Source organism: Palaemon carinicauda, chromosome 26 (genome assembly GCF_036898095.1).
Source record: "Palaemon carinicauda isolate YSFRI2023 chromosome 26, ASM3689809v2, whole genome shotgun sequence".
NCBI lineage: Eukaryota > Metazoa > Arthropoda > Malacostraca > Decapoda > Palaemonidae > Palaemon > Palaemon carinicauda.
The window spans coordinates 37,501,213-37,520,586 of record NC_090750.1 but is presented as its reverse complement, the minus strand read 5'-3'; the positions used below and the strand labels follow the sequence as shown (position 1 = coordinate 37,520,586).

Sequence of the window (19,374 nt, the reverse complement as noted above, 5' to 3'; positions counted from 1 at the left end):
GTCGTCCAGCAATGTCCGCGTCTAGTTTCCCTACTGAAAAGGTTAAGTGGACTTCCTTCCAATCCTTCTCCTGCATGGGTAAGGCTAGTGACAGAGGCTTGCACTCCTCAAGTGCAGGACATGGTTTGCCTGCCTCCACTGCCTTGGCAACAGATTTAAATGCCTTCCACGAAAAGGGGAATGCTATTGAAGCAGGAGCAAGAAAGGTAGGGTGTCTCTTACTCAGTGCGAACAGTTTCGACACCGAGTAACCCGACTTTCTCAGGCTACTTGACAAGATAGCCTGTGCCTTATCATGGTCGAGAATCATGACTTTCTTCGGTTCAGTTTCTTTTCCTGACGTTGGTTCATGCTTCAGTCGAATGAAGCAATTAGGGAAAGCGTTAAAGCTTGGCCAAAACTGGATTTCGTCTAAAGGAACAGATCCCATCTTCTCCGAGATGTAGAGTTTGCTGTCTAAAATCGGCATAAGCTCCGCGTACCTCCAGGGATTGGTTTTGGAGCATGTCGGGAGGTCTTGGTCTCTGGGTCGCTTGTATGACCCTTGGGAGGCGACAAGTGGAGCTTCATGGAGCTCTATCTTGAGTTTCGCTTCCTCCATTTCGCCTTGTTTGCGAAAGTTTTCCATTAGACCCGTAAGATGGGCCAGTAACTAGTCCATTTTGTCTAATAGAGGGGTAGAAGGTGAAGATGTCGAGGTTAACGGCTCCAGAGCCGACACAGACGGAAGCAATTCCGACACGACATTGTCAACTTCTTCCCGGGGTGCCTTCCTGCCCTCCGTCCCGAAGGCTATCTGGACGCAGGGAGGTGCGAATCGTGCCTGGGGCACAACTATTTCCCTACTTGCTGTCGGGAATGGTAAGCCACGCATCCTATCGTTAGGTAGGTATGGTCCCGGAGAGATCTTCAGGAACCCTCTTACCCAACTGCGTAGTTTCTTACGTGCCGCATCCCTACTCCATTGACTTGGGATTATCAAAACCTTCAGACACTAATGTCCGACAGATATTGCAAACTTGGGGGTCCCAATATTGCAGGGATTCAAAAATAATATTGCAGGGGGCATGAAACCTGCATGCATTATGACCGTAAAAGTACTTACAGTACTCTTAATATTGCAGAAGACTGCAACACATTTCATCTGGGATTCCTCCTGTAAAGAAAGGAAAGCAGAATGAGTATACAATTGATTATCTCACCTGATAAGCAATATGTAATAGTCATCTTTTAATCATTATAGCTTAGGATAGTAAGCTAGAAAGGAATAGTGGGAGACACATACTTGTGTATCCCCTGCAAGAAATTGCTGTAACCTCCCCCCAGTATTAAATATAAAGAGTTTCCTTTATCAAGGCAACTCAAACGAAAGGGTTCTAACCCCTAGGGGTAGAAAAAGTGTACATTGCCACTGGCCCTTCTAATTATTTAATACTGTATTAAGGGTAACTGATTTCTAATCAGAATATTGAAGGAATTCTATTCTTTCAATATAGGTTCGGTCTCAGCAGAAGCCTGAACAAGGGTACCCAAGATATGTTAGAAATTAACTACTCTATAATCATACTATAGTTTTCTGTTTGCAGTATATACTATATTGCAAAATACTGGCTACTGTATAAATATATATTGTAGTTCAGCCAGTGTGCTGCCGGCATGGTCCAGCCGGCATTACGCCGACTGGACTAGGAAAATAGAAAACACACATATTTGTGTATCCTACCCAGCCCATTTGCTGTGGCCTTCCCTTCTAATATTAAAACCACAGAGTTTCCTGATCAGGGAAGCTCAAAGATAAAGGTTCTAACCTTTAAGGATAGAAAGTGTACTACCACCAGCCCTTTAAACTACCTAAAATTGTAAGGTAAAACGTAAATTAATTTCTAATCAGAATATTGAAGAAATTCTATTCTTTCAATATAGAATTGGTCTCAGCAAACACCTGGGCAAGGATGCCCAAGATATGTTGGAAAATAACTACTAGTATAATTTATACAATAGTTTTCTATCTGCAGTATATACTATACTGCAAATATACTGACTACTGTATAAACATATACTGTAATCCAGCCGGCATATAGCCGGCAAAGCTAGTCCCTGCCAGCACAGCCCGGCCAGCATGCTAGCTGAAAGAGAAAAAGAAAGTATGGAGTGAAGGACTGCTTTATTACTGTGTATGTATACACTAATTAAGGATGTAAATATATAATTTACTGCCTTCACAAGAAAGAAGATTCAAATGGAAGGGGAAAATGCATCATTCAGGCTTCCATCCAACCACAAGTACCATCGCCGGCAATGTCAGTCTAGCACATGGCCGGCAGGCTAGTACCCGGCAGCACTGGTACAGTCGGCATGCCGCAGACTGAGTCAGTACCTGTTGGCGCCGGCCCGGCCGGCAGTACCCCGGCAACAGGACTTGTGGCCGGCAGTCCAAGGGAGGACTGAAGAACCTCGGTGACAAAAGAGACTTCCCTCCAACAGCCATCATGGCTGCCGGCAGCCGCCATAGCCGCCGACAGTCGTCATGGCCGCTGGCAGCCGGCATGCCTGCCGACAGTTGTCATCGCCGTCGACAGCCGGAATGACAACCGGCAGCTATCATGGCCGCCGGCAGCCGGCAGTCAGAAAACAGCTGTTATGTAGGAGCCCAGCCGGCCCCACAACCCGCCGGCAATCGGTGAGATTGCAGGTCAACGGCCCAAAGAGTTGCGATAGCAAGGCCATCACTAAAGGACAGAGGGGGGAGGGAAAAGGGTCCTGTATGAGGTGTAGAAGGAGCCGGCAGGGTTGCCGGTCCTACCACACCCCTAAGAAACTCTGTTTCAGTATTGGCGCCATCCTAGGCTGTAAGAGAATATCTATTCTCCAGCCTAGGGTCTGCCAATACAGTTAAGGGGACAGCGGCAGTGCCGCCTCCTCTTAACTAGGGAGAAACAGAGTTCCAGTGCCGGCGCCATCCTAGGCGACAAAAGAATGTCTATTCTTCAGCCTAGGGTCTGCGAGCACAGGACTGGTCTTCCAGACCGCAGGCAGAAGGTGGCAGCATCATACAACCACTTCATGTGCGGCCTAGGGAGGTCTAGCCTCCTATGCCGGCAGGGGAATGACTATTCACCCTGCCGGCAAAGACCAAATACTCTGAGGTTCTGACCGAAACCCAAAGCCTGCTATCTGCCGACCAAGGGAAGGGACAGAAAACACTAGTCCAGTCAAGCCTGAGTGTCTACTCGAAGGCAAGACTAACTAGGGTTGTAGCCTAAGGCTATACTCAGAGGGAAGGAGAGATTACCCTTAAATCTCCACTGGAGACGAGTATCGAATTATATAATAATTCTAGGAGATATCTACCTCCGCCTGAAGTGATAAAACGATACACGAGGGTAAACGGGGAAATGTCTGAAAGTAGACTACATCGCCTAGGTTAGGTTACCTAGGCAAGACGAGATCTGTTACCTAAATCACCGAAACTCTAACGTATACGATCGACATAGAAAGAGGAAAAATTATGCATACCATAAATATCTTTACAAGTATAAAATGCCTAAATAGCTTTCATAATTACTTAATTAATGCTATTTTAACCGGGAATGTCGTTCTACTAACTAAATAACACATGCCTAACGAACGACAGCGCCCATGGCGCTTCCGGTAACAGGCTTAGCTCCTAAGCACAATAAATAACTCTAATTTCACTGTGAAACAGGAGCTAAATTATACACCTTGTAAAGAATCAATACTCAACTTTCCAGAGGTGAAAGAAGTTGGAGATTGCATGATAATCCTCGCAGATCCGCTCGAAAAAGTTAGATCAACAGGGAACACCACCGTGCAAATTCGCTACAAAATTAGGAATGTCCACCATCTTTGATATGGCGCCATCTAGATACTCAATAGTAGTATGGGAAATAGGGTAACCTTGATAACGGCTCCCCTTCTACAATTGCCACTCTTCCCCCAAGAAGCGAAAACGTTATTCGGGGTGAAGATCGCTATGCGTCATATCAATATATACATCCCCTGATTTATGCAATATCCTTAAGAGAATGTTAAGGATATTTGCACCAGGAGTTAGAATTCTGGAGACCTAAAGGTAAATTCTCTGGGAATATCACTGTAGTTCATATATCCCTTGGAAGCTACTATTAGGAACCTTCCATCAGGATGACATGGCTTGAGCCCCAAAAATACAGTACTTCAAATGGTTATTTGGGGATTAGCCTAGTGACAAATAAATTCAGAGACAAGTAAATTCGACTTAAGTCAGTTTTCAACATACGTCCCCTTTCCTAGAACCAATTACATACATAAGGTTAGGTGTACCGGTAGTATGAAAAGTAATGGGCCAAGAACACTACCCTGAGGAACACAAGATATCACATTCCTATACTTACCATGGTGCCAATCAATAACAACTCTTTGCAATCTATTACTTAAAAATTCAATAAGAATGCTAAGCAACGACCCATCCACTCACAACTGTTTGAGTTGGAAAACAAGGGACTCAAGATTAATACAGTTAAAGGCAGCACTAACATCAATTCCAATCATATGAACTTCCTGACCACAATCAAAAGATTTGTGTACAGCATTGGAGATTATAAGAAGGGCATCACATGCTCCAAGGCCACCCTTACATAACCCCAACTAATTAGTGGTGCAATAGTTACCCCTTGCTAAAAGTCTTATAGCTAGTTTTCCAGCTTCAACAAAAGTATATTCCCTAATGAAGAGCGAAAAGGCTTGTATTTAGTGTCGAAACAACTCAAGATTTTCTCATTACTTTATTAGAGACTTAACTCTATTGGAAATAAAGAAAACAGGAATATTCTAAATTTTAGGGGTAAAGGTTGAAATAATCAAGCTTCCATAGATGTAATATGAGCATAAGGTGAGTATAGAAATAGAAAATATCATGATTAAAACTATTTTTCCCTATGCCTGAAGATTAAAACAGTACTTTAATTATTTAATTGAGTAAAATCCATAATTTCTACAACATAATATACCAATTTTAGTACAATTCATTGCAGACAATTTGTTTTGCTACAGACTGTACTTGTTACCTAATGTTATCTTCCTGGCTCTGGTTATCACTTTTAATATAGTAGTTTTATTTGTTACAAATTTAAGCCTTTACATGCATCTTAACTTACTTTCCAAGTATTTCAATTGTCCAGGTTGGTAAGATTTAATGCACTAACATTCAGCCTCAATCCTGTACAATTTTTTATTTGCTATACCTTTGCAAGCTCCTTTTTTACACTTTTCTTGGATTACTGTAGTTTACATTTTTTTAAAATCTCATTCCTTCGCTGTCACCTCAATTTTATTCATTTTGATGAAAAAGTATTCAGCTATATTCAACTAATTATTTCATATAGATTAAAACAATTATGACATTGTCATACATTATCCAACAATAAGAAACCTTACTCACCCAGGCTCTCCTCCAGCTTCCATCATGTTTGCAAGGGTGACGTCATTGGACCAAACATCATACTGCCACTTACGTAACCCTAATACACCGCATAAGACTCGTCCAGTGTGAATCCCAACTCTCATATTGAGCTGGACATCAGTTGCATCTACAACAGATCTGAAAATATTCAAAGCTGGTCATGTAACCCTCTCCGCAATGATCAGTAAAGAAAACCAAGCCCAGAGATTGTACTTTACTTATAAATCATGTTCTTGGAAAATTATAAAAAAGCATCTAGAATAAAAAACTAATGAAAGTAAGCAATATTTCATTCCATCAGTCAAGCAAGATGATTCTGATATAATAACTAGCATGGCTGGAATATACAGACAAAGCCAACATAAATTAAAAGTATATTAATCTATCTCGCAAAGATCAGTATCACAAAGACAGTTATTATACATAAGCTAAACATTTACCTGGCGAACATCAGGATTACAAAGATTGTTATTATATGTATGCAAAACAATCAAACTAATTTCTAATACTGAATTACAAATGGACTCTACGCCAGTCCTTAAAGTGTTAATAAATTTATTCGTTTTACAAGTAGAGGGGAATGTGATTAATTTGAATCAATTTATCATTATGTCTGCTAAGACTAATTGAGATTTAAATATCAAATATTAAAGGTTGGCAATATTATCAACTCAGACTAATCTCTGAAGGAGGCATTCATTTTAAAATCACCAAGTTTTTCCAGTCTTGAATAGCATTAAATTTCTAAAACTACTCTTCACATAACATCCTTTATAAGGAAAGTTTTCGGTTTTTAAATCCATTAGCCTTTAATCAAATTCTCTATACTCTCCTTGCAATATGTTATAAAGTAGACAGAAGGGATTAGGTTTGCATTTTGATTAAATGACAATGATGTTTTCAAGTACTAAAATAATTATTAACTTTTTAGCTATTATACATTATTGTTCACAAATGAAATTATTGGTAGAATAGCAATACAATTTTACAACTGCATTCTAAAATGATGACCCCGTAATAAAATACATAATTGCAATAAAAGTTTCATTATCAGTGAATACAGGCAATCATCATTATACAATTGAGTTAGGTTTCTCATAAATAGATCCTCACATGGTCGATAATATAATGACTACATTGTAATGGGTTTCTTGGAGATGCATTAATAGCTAATTAAAATTTGTAAAGAATTTGTCATGAAAGACTTTAACTCAAACTTTATAGCAATTATTGTCTATATGAATAAAAAAAATTACATTTTGAAGACAAAGTATCTAAACCAATTAAATTACTGTAATGTAAATAAAGATAGAGGAAGAGAGAAAGGTCTTTTCAGATAGATTATGCTGTGTAGGTAGTGTTATCTAAAAAAAAAAAAACGAAAAAAAATGTTAGGGACTCTACTTTGTGAAGGTGGTGTTACAAAAAAAAGTTAGGGACTGTAAAGATTTGACCAGGGATTGTGGAAAAACAGCATCAAATGCATATATGTGCAATGGCCTTCTCTGTAAGAAAAAGGAAGACTGTATGAGCATGCCTTCTTTGTAAGGAAAAGGAAAACTGTATGAACAAGCCTTTTCTGAAAGGAAATGGAAGACTCTATGAACAGGCCTTCTCTGTAAGGAAAAGGAAGACTGTATGAGCAAGCCTTCACTGTAAGGAAAAGGAAGACTGTATGAACAGGGATTCTCTGCAAGGAAAAATACTGTATGAGCAGGCCTTCTATGTAAAGAAATGAAACACTACTAGCAGGCCTTCTCTCTAAGGAAATGGAACACCATTATCAGACCTTCTCTGTAAGGGAAGGGAAGACTGTATGAGCAGGTCTTCTCTGCAAGGAAATGTAAGACTGTATGAGCTGGCCTTCTCTGTAGGAAAAGGAAGACTGTATGAGCAGGCCTTCTCTGTAAGGAAAAGGGAGACTGTATGAGAAGGGCTTCTCTTTAAAGAAAAGGAAGACTGTATGAGCAGGCATTCTCTCTAAGGATATGGAAGACTGAATAAAAAGGCTTTCTCTGTAAGGAAAAGGAAGACTGTATGAGCAGGCCTTCTCTGAAAGGAACAGAAACACTGTATGAGCAGGTCTTCTCTGTAAGGAAAATGAAGACTGTATGAGCAGGACTTCTCTATAAGGGAAAGGAATACTGTATAAGTAGGCTTTCTCTGTATGGGAAAGGAAGACTGTATGAGCAAGACTTCTCTGAAAGTAAATAGAAGAATGTATGAGCAGTCCTTCTCTGTAAAGTAAAGGAAGATTGTATGAGCAGGCCTTCTCTGTAAGGGAAAGGAAAACTGTATGAGCAGAGCTTCTCTCTAAGGAAAAGGAAAACAGTATGAGCAGAGCTTCTCTCTAAGGAAAAGGAAAACAGTATGAGCAGAGCTTCTCTCTAAGGAAAAGGAAAACAGTATGAGCAGAGCTTCTCTCTAAGGAAAAGGAAAACAGTATGAGCAGAGCTTCTCTCTAAGGAAAAGGAAAACAGTATGAGCAGAGCTTCTCTGTAAGGAAAAAGAAAACAGTATGAGCAGAGCTTCTCTCTAAGGAAAAGGAAAACAGTATGAGCAGAGCTTCTCTCTAAGGAAAAGGAAAACAGTATGAGCAGAGCTTCTCTCTAAGGAAAAGGAAAACAGTATGAGCAGAGCTTCTCTCTAAGGAAAAGGAAAACAGTATGAGCAGAGCTTCTCTCTAAGGAAAAGGAAAACAGTATGAGCAGAGCTTCTCTCTAAGGAAAAGGAAGACTGTATGAGCAGGCCTTCTCTGTATGGAAAAGGAAGACTATATGAGCAGGCCTTGTCTGTAAGAGAAAGGAAGAGTGTACAAAAAGGCCTTTTCTGTTAGGAAAAGGAAGACTGTATGAGCAGGCCTTCTCTGTAAGGAAAATGAAGACTACAAGCAGTCCTTTTATATAAGGGAAATGAAGATTGTATGAGCAGGCCTTCTCTGTAAGGAAATGAGACACTGTATAACCAGGCCTTCTCTGTTAGGGAAAGGAAGACTGCATGAGCAAGCCTTCTTTAAAAGTAAATGTAACACTGTATGAGCACAGCTTCTCTGTAAAGAAAAGGATGACTACGAGCAGGCCTTTCATGTAAGGGAAAGGAAGACAGTGTGAGCATGCCTTCTCAGCAAGGGAAAGGAAGACTATATGAAAAGGGCTTCTCTGTAAAGGAAAGGAAGACTGTATGAGCAGGCTTTCTCTCTAAGGAAATGGAAGACTGTATGAGTAGGCCTTCTCTGTAAGAAAATGGAAGACTGTATGAGCAGGCCTTCTCTGTAAGAAAATGGAAGACTGTAAGAGCAGGCCTTCTCTGTAAGAAAATGAAAGACTGTTTGAGCAGGACTTCTCTGTAAAGGAAAGGAAGACTGTATGAGCAGGCTTTCTCTGTAAAGAAATGGAAGACTGTATGAGTAGGCCTTCTCTGTAAGAAAAGGGAAGACTGTATGAGCAGGCCTTCTCTGTAAGAAAATGAAAGACTGTATGAGCAGGCCTTCTCTGTAAGAAAATGGAAGACTGTATGAGCAGGCCTTCTCTGTAAGAAAATGAAAGACTGTATGAGCAGGCCTTCTCTGTAAGAAAATGGAAGACTGTATGAGCAGGCATTCTCTGTAAGGAAATGGAAGACTGTATGAGTAGGCCTTCTCTGTAAGAAAATGGAATACTGGATAAACAGGGCTTCTCTGTAAGGATATGGAAGACTGTATGAGCAAGCCTTCTTTGTAAGGGTAAGGAAGACTATGAGCAGGACACCTATGTAAGGAAACAGAACACTGTACGACCAGGCCTTCCCTGTAAGGAAATGGAAGACTGTATGAGAAAGCCATCACTGTAAGGAAATTGAAGATTATATGAGCAGGTTTTCTCTACAAAGGGAAAGAAGACTGTATGAGCAAGCCATCACTGGAAGGAAATGGAAGACTGTATGAACTGGCCTTCTCTGAGAATGAAAGGAAGACTGTATGAGCAGGTCATCACTCTAAGGAAATGGAAGACTTTATAAGCAGGCCTTCTCTGTAAAGGAAAGGAAGACTTTATAAACAGGCCTTCTCTGTAAGGAAAGGGAAGACTGTACGAACAAGCCTTCTCTGAGAGGGAAAGGAAGACTGTATGAGTAAGCCATCACTCTAAGGAAATAAAAGACATTATGAGCAGGCATTCTCTGTGAGGAAAAGGAAGACTGTATAAGCAAGCCTCCTATGTAAAGAAAATAAAGAACATAGGAGCAGGCCTTCTCTGTAAGAAAATGGAATACTGTATGAGCAGGCCTTCTCTGTAAGGAAATTGAAGACTATATGAGTAGGCCTTCTCTATAAAGGGAAGGAAGACTGTATGAGCAGGCCATCACTGTAAGGAAATGGAAGACTGTATGAGCAGGCCTTCTCTGAGAGGGAAAGGAAGACTGTATGAGCAGGCCATCACACTTAAGGAAATGGAAGACTTTATGGGCAGGCATTCTCTGTGAGGGAAAGGAAGACTGTATGAGGAAAGGAAAGAATTTATGAGCAGGCATTTTCTGTAAGGAAAAGGAAGACTGTATGAGCAGGCCTTCTCTGAGAGGGACTGTATGAGCAGGCCATCTCTCTAAAAAAAATAGAAGACATTATGAGCAGGCCTTCACTGTAAGGAAAAGGAAGACTGTATGAGCAAGCCTTCTATGTAACGAAAATAAAGAACATATGAGCAGGCCTTCTCTTTAAGGAAAAGGAAGACTGTATGAGCAGGCTTTTTCTGTAATGAAATGGAAGACTGTATGAGCAGGCCTATGTAAAGAAAATAAAAGAATGTACAGTATGAGCAGGCTTTCTCTGTAAGGAAATGGAAGACTGTATGAGCAGGCCTCCTATGTAAAGAAAATAAAGAATGTATGAGCAGGCCTTCTCTGTAAGGAAAATTAAGACTGTATGAGCAGACCTTCTCTGTAATGAAATGGAAGACTGTATGAGCAGGCCTTCTCTGTAAGAAAATAGAAGACTGTATGAGCAGGCCTTCTCTGCAAGAAAATGGAAGACTGTATGAGCATTCCTTCTCTGTAAGGGAAAGGAAGACTATGAGCAGGACAACACTTTAAGGAAATGGAAGACTGTATGAGCAGGAGTTCTTTGTAAGGAAATGGAAGACTGTATGAGCAGGAGTTCTTTGTAAGGAAATGGAAGACTGTATGAGCAGGAGTTCTTTGTAAGGAAATAGAAGACTGTATGAGCAGGCCTTCTCTGTAAGAAAATGGAAGACTGTATGAGCATTCCTTCTCTGTAAGGGAAAGGAAGACTATGAGCAGGACAACACTTTAAGGAAATGGAAGACTGTATGAGCAGGAGTTCTTTGTAAGGAAATAGAAGACTGTATGAGCAGGCCTTCCTTGTAAGGAAATGGAAAACTGTATGAGCAGGCCTTCTCTGCAAGGGAAACGAAGACTGTATGAGCAGGCCATCCCTGTAAGTAAATGGAAGACTGTTTGGGCAGGTCTTTTCTGCAAGGGAAAGTAAGACTGTATGAGCAGGACTTCTCTGTAAGGAAATGGAAGACTCGTATGAGTAAGCCTTATCTGTGAGGGAAAGGAAGCCTGTATGAGCAGGACATTTCGGTAAGGAAATGGAAGACTATATGAGCAAGCCTTCTTTATAAGAGAAAGAATATATGAGCAGGCCATCATTGTAAGAAAATGGAAGTCTTTTTGAGTAGGCCATCACTGTAAGGAATTGGAAGACTGCATGAACAGGACTTCTCTGAAAGGGAAAGGAAGACTGTGTGAACATGCCTTCTCTGTACGGAAATGAAAAAATGTAAGAGCAGGCCTTCTCTATTAGGAAATGGAAGACAGTATGAACAGGTCTTCTCTGTAAAGAAATGTAGACTGTATGAGCAGGTCTTCTCAGTAAGGAAAAGGAAGACTCTATGAGCATGCCATTACTGTAAGAGAAAGGAGGACTGTATGAGCAGGCCTTCTCTGTAAGAAAATGGAAGACTGTATGAGCAGGCTTTCTTTGTAAGGAAATGGAAAACTGTATGAGCAGGCCATCACTGTAAGAGAAAGGAAGACTGTATGAGCAGGCCTTCTCTGTAAGGAAATGGAAGACTGTATGAGCAGGCTCTTTTTGTAAAGAAATGGAAGACTGTATGAGCGGGCCTTCTCTGTAATGGAAAGGAAGACTGTATGAGCAGGCCTTCTCTATAGGGAATGGAAGACAATATGAGCAGGTATTCTTTGTAAGGGAAAGGAAGACTGTATGAGCAGGACATTGCTGTAAGGAAATCGAAAACTGTATGGGCAGGTCTTCTCTGTAAGGGAAAGGAAGAATGTATGAGCAGGCCTTCTCTGTAAGAAAATGGAAGACACTATGTGCAGGACTTCTCTATAGGGAATTGGAAGACTATATGAGCAGGCCTTCTCTACGGAAATAGAAGACTGTATGAACAGGCCTTCTCTGTAAGAGAAATGAAGACTGTATGAGCAAGCCTTCTCTGTAAGGAAATGGAAGACTGATCGAGCAGGCCTTGTGTGTAAGGGAAAGGATGACTGCATGAACAGGTCTACTCTATAAGGGAAAGGACAACTGTATGAATAGGCCTTCTCTGTAAGGGAAAGGAAGACTGTATGAGCAGACCTTCTCTGTATAGAATGTTAAGACTGTATAAGCAGGCCCTCTCTGTAAGGGAAAGGAAGACTGTATGAGCAGGCCTTCTCTGTTAGGAAATGGAAGACTATATGAACAGGTCTTCATTCTAAGTTAAAAGAAGACTGTATGAGCAGGCCTTCTCTACAAGGAAATGGAAGACTGTATGAGCAGGCCTTCTCTGTAAGGGAAATTAAGACTTTATGAGCAGGCCATGACTGTAAGGAAATGGAGGACTGTATGGGCAGGCTTTATCTGTAAAGGAAAGGAAGAGTGTATGAGGAGTCTTTCTCTGTAAAGAGCAGAACCAAGGGCTAAATGATGAAAGATGACAAATAGAGAAGGTAATGAAACCAGTACATGCTCTAAATAACAGTGAAAACCTGCCTGGTGACTGAGTAACACCAGCAAGAATAATCAGAAAGAATGTAAATAGGGTGTTTGATTTTCCACCAGGGATGTCACAGAATGACCAAAAAAACTTGGTGCTAAAATGAAGAGTTCTGGGAATGTGTAAAGAGAAAAAGAATGAAAAAGCATAAATGGTTCAAGCACAGAGATACAGAGAGTAAGTATGAATTTAAGGACGAATAGCAAGAAGTTTTGAGGTTAGTAGTAAAAGCTACGGATGGAGCATATAAAAAGTTATATGAAATGCTGGATACAAAAAGAGAAAAATATTTGTGCTGATTAGCCAATCAGAGATAAAGCAGAGAAAGATATACAACATGAAAGGGTAATAAAAGAGGAAAATGGGAATGTTCTAACTGATGATAGGGGGGTGCCTTATAGATGGAAAGAATACTTTAGAGAGCTCATGTATATGTGGAATGCAAGAGAGAGACTGATTGAAGCTCTGCAGACAAATAAAAGTAAATGTCACGAGTGAGTTGAAGGTAAAGGCGGTGGGCCCATATGATATCCTGTGGAATTGTGGGGGTGCTTAGGAGATGTAGTAATGAGGTTCCTAACAAGGCTGTTCAACAGAATCTTGCCGGGGGAGAGAAAGCCTAATCTACAAGAACAAGGGAAATGCTCATTGCTGCACAAACTACTGTAGAACAAAGCTTTTAAGTCATAGTCTGAAGATCTGAGAAATAGTAGTAGAATGTACACTGAAGGCCGAGGTAACAATCAGTAGCCAGCAGTATAGTTCATGCCAGCTGGGAGCACTTGAGATACCATATTTGCTTTGTGAATGTAAATTGAAAAATATCAAGGACAGAAATTGAATTGTGTATTTATGGACCTAGAGAATGCTTATGAGAGAATACAAAGTGATGAATTGTGGTATTACACGAGGAGTTTGGAGTCGATGAAAAGTATGCAAGGGCAGTGCAGGATGTGTATGAGAATAGTCGAACAGCAGTGAGGAGTGCTGTAGGTAAAACGGAATGGTTGGCCAGGGCACTTGCCAAATCATTGAAATACTACCACTAGAGAGCTATTAGATACTTTGACTGGCCAGGCAGTACTACATTAGCTCCCTCTTTCTGGTTACGGCTCATTTTGTCTTTGTCTACACACACCGAATAGTCTGGCCTGTCCTTTACACATTCTCTTCTGTCCTCATACACCTGGCAACACTTATGATTACCAAATAATTCTTTCTCGCACAAAGGGTAAACTACTGCAATGTAATTTTTTAGGGGCTTCTTTCATCTTGGTAAGAGTATAAGAGACTCTTTGGCTTTGGTAAGCAGCTCTTCTAGGAGAATGATGCTCCAAATTCAAACCAGTGGTCTCTAGTCTTGGGTAGTGCCATAGCTTCTGTACCATAGTCTTCCACTGTCTTGGGTTAGAGTTATTTTGCTTTAGGTACACTTGGGCACACTATTCTATCTTGTTTCTTAAAATATTTTATTTTGATTGTTTATTAATTCTCTTATAGTTTATTTATTTCCTTGTTTCCTTTCCTCACTGGGGGATTTTTCCTTGTCGGAGCCCTTGGGCTTATAGTATCCTGATTTTCCTACTAGGGTTGTAGCTTAGCTTATATTAATAATAATAATAATAATAATAATGATAATAATAATAATAATAATAATAATAACAATAATAATATTATTATTAATTGCTAAGCTAAAACCCTAGTTGGAAAAGCAAGATGCTATAAGCCCAGGGGCCCCAACAGGGAAAATAGCCCAGTGAGAAAAGGAAACAAAGAAAAATAAGAAATTTCAAGAACAGTAACAACATTAAAATAAATATTTACTATATTAACTATAAATACTTTAACAAAACAAGAGAAAGAGAAATTAGATAGAATAGTGTGTCTGAGTGTACCATCAAGCATGAGAACCCAACACCAAGACAGTGAAAGACCATGGTACAGAGGCTATAGCACTATCCAAGACCAGAGAACAATGATTTGATTTTGGAGTGTCCATCTTCTAGAAGAGCTGTTTACAATAGCTAAAGTCTTTTACCCTTACCAAGAGGAAAGTAGCCACTGAACAATAACAGTGCAGTAGTTAACCCCTTGGGTGAAGAAGAATTGATTGGTAATCAGTGTTGTCAGGTGTATGAGGAGAGAGGAGAATATGTAAAGAATAGCCCAGACTATTCGATTTATGTGTAGGCAAAAGGAAAATGAACCGTAACTAGAGAGAAGGATCCAATATAGTTATGTCTGACCGGTCAAAGGACACAAAAACTCTCTAGTGGTAGTACAGTATCTCAATGGGTGGCTGGTGCCCTGACCAACCTACTACCTACAGGAATGCAGTACAATTGGAAGGTATAGAAATGAAAAAAAAAGTATATGAATTTAAATATTTGGGATCGACTATACAAACTGACGGTGGGTGTGATGGGGAGGTGAGGGGGAGAATTCAAGCTGGGGAGAATTCAAGCTGGGTGAAATGACTGGAGAAGAGTATCAGGTGTGGTATGGGACAAAACGATATCAGCACGTCTGAAATAAAAGGTCTATAAGGTGGTGCTAGAACCAGATATGCTGCATGGTTTACAGACTACCTTTAACCAAGAAGCAGAGATGGAATTTCAAATGTTGAGGTTCTCACTGAAGGTAATGAGGAAGGATAAGATCAGAAATAAATTGATTAGAGGAACTGAACGTGTCAATCAGTTTGGAAAGAACGCAAGGGAAGAAAGAGGAAATAAAAGAAGGAAAGGAAGACCTAAGAGGAAATTTATGGATTCACTAAGAGAAGATATGAGAGCAGTTGGCATGACAGAAGAGGATTCAGTAGATAGAAGTAAACGAAGCATGATCCGCCGTGGCAACCCCTGAATGAGCGAAGCCGAAAGAAGAAGAATGATAGAAGAGGAAAATTTAACAAAGACTACAGTACTGTATAGAGAAGTATAATTCAGAAATAAAAAGATCACTGAGGGCACATACTGTAATTGGTTGATCAGAGATTGGGTCTAGATTTAGGGTAAGGAAAAGTGAATATCCTATAAGCAATCAATTTTCTATTCATCAGTTGTATAGAGATGGTTGCCTATATTCAAAGTAATTAAAACATTTACATAAATTTCCTCATACTCAAAAAACATATTTACTGTACTGCAGATCAGCTGTCTTGCAGTTATCATTATACCAGCAATACTTTGCCACAAAAATGTCACTAGAGTTTAGCGATATCAATAACAAATTACGGATATCAAACCAAGTTCTCAATACAGCTTACATTTTTGTAAATTTTTCAATTGCTTATATGGCATACTCAAAGACGACCAAAAATAATTTCAAAAATAATTTTTGAGGCTTTGCAAAATAGTCGCACTTCAAGTCTATGGAAAGCAATGCAACAGTTTACCAGAAGTGTGGCTACTCTGAAAGTTGAGATTTGTTCCTTCATTTCTCAATAGTATTCAAGATCCTCTAGTAAATTCTATCTAAAATAAATTACTACATCGGTTATTAATTAATTCGAAGAGTTAATGCAGGAGCAAGCGAAAAATTTTGAAGATACTCCACATGCACTGTAAATGCTCTTTCAAAGTAGACTATTTTAGTGTAAATTTACTTACTAGATATGAATATTACAACAAAATCAACATACGAACTGCCAACTCATTTTAATGTGCTCAAAATTGTAGAAGGTTCCTGTACATAACCAAACCAGATGTAAGTTATCTTTCTTTGTGGTCTTTTGAAAAAGAGAAAATCAACTTTCATTTAGTAGATTGACAGTACTTGTAGAAAATATCATCATTCAAGTAAAGTTAGATAAGTTAGCCAAGGTGGTAAGGATTTTGTTAATACTGCAGTTTCCACGAATAAACAAGAAAACAAATGCTTGTCTTGAGTTTACAAGTATTAATGAATTTTCAAAAAAGGTCAAGGGCTTAGTGAATACTGTATAATGACTTTCAAATCCCAAATGTCAACAAAAGCCTCTTTTCTGAGACAAGGAAGAATAAAATGGTGCATTCAACTCAACTCTATCTTGATGGGAAAGCCAGAAAGGATGTGGGAATCGTCTTCCCCCCAACAGGAGCCACCCCTGGAATACAGAGGCTGGTGCTCTAGAATATTTGTGCCATCAAGTTATTAATGGTATTTAGCATATTAATAGCAGCATGATTCAATTATCATTACTGGGCTAATAACCCAACATAAGCATCCAATAAACATTTGATACCTGACCAAGACATTTTCCCATTTCTCATGAAATACTATTATATGTTCAGGCATATTCAGTCAAACAAATATTACTTTCAACTCAGAATAAAATTTCTCAGCAATATATTAGCACCAATCTTTTCTTGTATCAAATTCACAGCATTCTTTGCCCTAACATCAAATACTGAATTTAAAGGTATTTATCCCAGAATTTTCACTTCAGGCCGAGTTAAGTTCAGACAAGGAATATATTTCTAGCTTAGCTACAAAATGTAATAAAAAAAAGTTCAGTAAAACCTCAACTCCAATATATTACATTATCATTATTAAAAGGGGGAGATTACCCACCCCTAACTTCAACATAACCTACATACGACCCACACAAAAATCCCAGACATGTCATTCCACTTCAAGGAAAAAATGATAAGGCTCCTCAAGAAAGTTGACACCAAACCCCACAGTCCCGTAAGTAATTCATTATTCAGTTTATTCTTTTGTAATTATTTCAGCTGTGATTAACCAAGGGAATTGAACTAAAAAAAAATTTTGTTACATAAAACTGTATGTTTTATCACATATTCATTACTTCAATAAAGACTTTTCAGCATTTGTGAGGGGAACCCCATTGACATGCTAACAATGGCAATGCAAAAAGAACATTTCGGCAACAAGAGGCCTCCAGAGTAGATTGTATAAAACCCAAAGCTCCAAGAGGAAAAGAAGGTCAAGATTGGACTAGTCTTGTTTGAAAATATGATAAACATATACAACAAAATAAGAAGCCAAATACCAGGCATACTATTTGAAAATGATGCAACAAAGTAAGACATCTGATATGGAGATCAAGATGACTAATAAGAAGCAACAGCTCATCCTGATGAAATGATGGGGATAGAAAGCACTAAATAAGGACATCTGTATTTTAGAACCAAAGAGCAGACAATTCCTAGTTGAAAAAGATAGAAATCTACTTCCTGACCCTAGGAGCTTTCTCACCATTAATCCCAGTAATGTTGTACATCATTGTAAGGTGATATTTATCCAATATTATTGGTGGAAACATAAGCTCTAATTAAGGTAGTGAAGGACAAAATTCCTTAAACACATGACCTAAAAGATACTGACATCGTAGCAGAAGATCTGGATCCTAATACACGGAGCAGAGAAAGAATTTCACAAAAACTGTGATCCATGCAAATGTGAGACATTGAATCCAGAGGAGGAATGGATATCAATGACTGGGGTGAAGTTGAATTCGAAAAAAAAATTTCCAGATATCCTAAAAGAGAAGTTAACATGCCTCAAAATGAGCTTGTACCCATTTGTTGTCCTCATAGATATGATCCTTATATCCTTTGTACAAATATGCCACCACTGCAGGACAATCACTGGTGGAAAACTACACGAGGACAATTCATTTATTCCTGATTCTGAACACTAAATGATGTTGGACAATGTTTAAAGATGTTTTACAATATTTGATGGCGATTTACAAAAAGTGAAATTATTTCTAAAACTAAGCTTTGATAGGTTGATGTCATTTACAGAGACCCAATATTACAGAAACATTGTCACTTCAACTACTTGTGGATGGAAAACTAGAGGGTTTGCAGAAGAGAGCTTCATATTTGCTCTTTAAGAAACAGCATCTGGAAGTTTCAATCTTAGGCCTACCATAATTATACGGTAAGATATTTCTGTGGGTATTAACATAATCGGAAGAGCTCTGCTGGTTCTCTTCTTCCAAGAGAATATAATCCAAGTATAAAGTGAATCATCTTAAAAGTTAACTTGAATGTTCTTCATCGAAAAAGACTCCTCGATTCAGCCTGAAATTTCCCTAAATCCTTGGTTCTAGATGAAGTTGCTCAAACAATTAATATGGTAAGTCAACTGCAAGAATCAAATAACAAGATTGGTTGACTGAGCATCTTAAAAATAGGAGGAAACATAAGTAAAAGATCTCAAGGAAGAGGCTCCAGTCATTGATGCTTCTGCAATCAAAGACTGAACTCAATAATGATTGCTCTAGATAAGCAAAAATATATTTAGGAGTGAAAACAATTGGCTAATGTGGTCATTGACAACAAACAATTTTTCAAAGGATTATGATTAAGGCAAGAACCTGCCATTAAACATGCCCTAAGAAATTCATCAATATTTCAAACTTCACAAATAAAACTAAAATGTGTACTAGCTGTCATCACTTGCTATATTAGTTAGGACACAAAACTCCCATTCAATAAAGAAGAGAAGTAACAGAAGAATTTTTAGAAAAAAATTAAAGAACTGAATACATTAATTCTGATGAGCAAAAGTAAATAAAGCGCTTAAAGAACTTTGGGAACTAAATTGGCAAGGTGGTTTCTGAAACTGAAAAATGGTTCAATGGAAATTCCATTAGTGTGACCAATATTACTCCCACCACAAGGGAAATAATCAAATAAGTGGAATGAGAGCAAAATTAAAAATCAACAAAAATTAAAATATCTGATAGAGAAAATCTAGAGTTCCCAACGTCTGAGTATCACTTTAGCTTCATAGTAGTTGGCAAACAAACAGAATGATTTAGTTACTTACTAAGGACTTAAAGGATGCCAGCCTACCTGAGAAACCTGATTTTCATTTTCTTCTAAGAGTGGTATGACATTATGCGATTTGAGTGCAAAACACACACAAGCTATACAAACGTATTATATAAGAAATGAA

The 19,374-nt window shown here is 38.9% G+C and overlaps 1 protein-coding gene across 9 annotated transcripts in view; it reads right to left on the bottom strand.

Annotated features, from left to right (window-relative positions):
- LOC137619491 (adenylate cyclase type 1-like) overlaps positions 1 to 19,374 on the bottom strand; it is a 423,950-nt gene that overhangs the window by 261,076 nt on the left and 143,500 nt on the right. For 7 of the 9 annotated variants that reach the window (XM_068349561.1, XM_068349560.1, XM_068349564.1 and 4 more), the window contains exons 7-8: positions 16,484 to 16,546; positions 5,441 to 5,599 (exon numbers count right to left, since the gene is read on the bottom strand). In XM_068349561.1, coding sequence (XP_068205662.1) covers positions 5,441 to 5,599; positions 16,484 to 16,546 — 222 coding nt within the window. The remainder of the gene's footprint in view (positions 1 to 5,440; positions 5,600 to 16,483; positions 16,547 to 19,374) is intronic. The other 2 variants (XM_068349565.1, XM_068349567.1) reach the window with 1 other exon arrangement.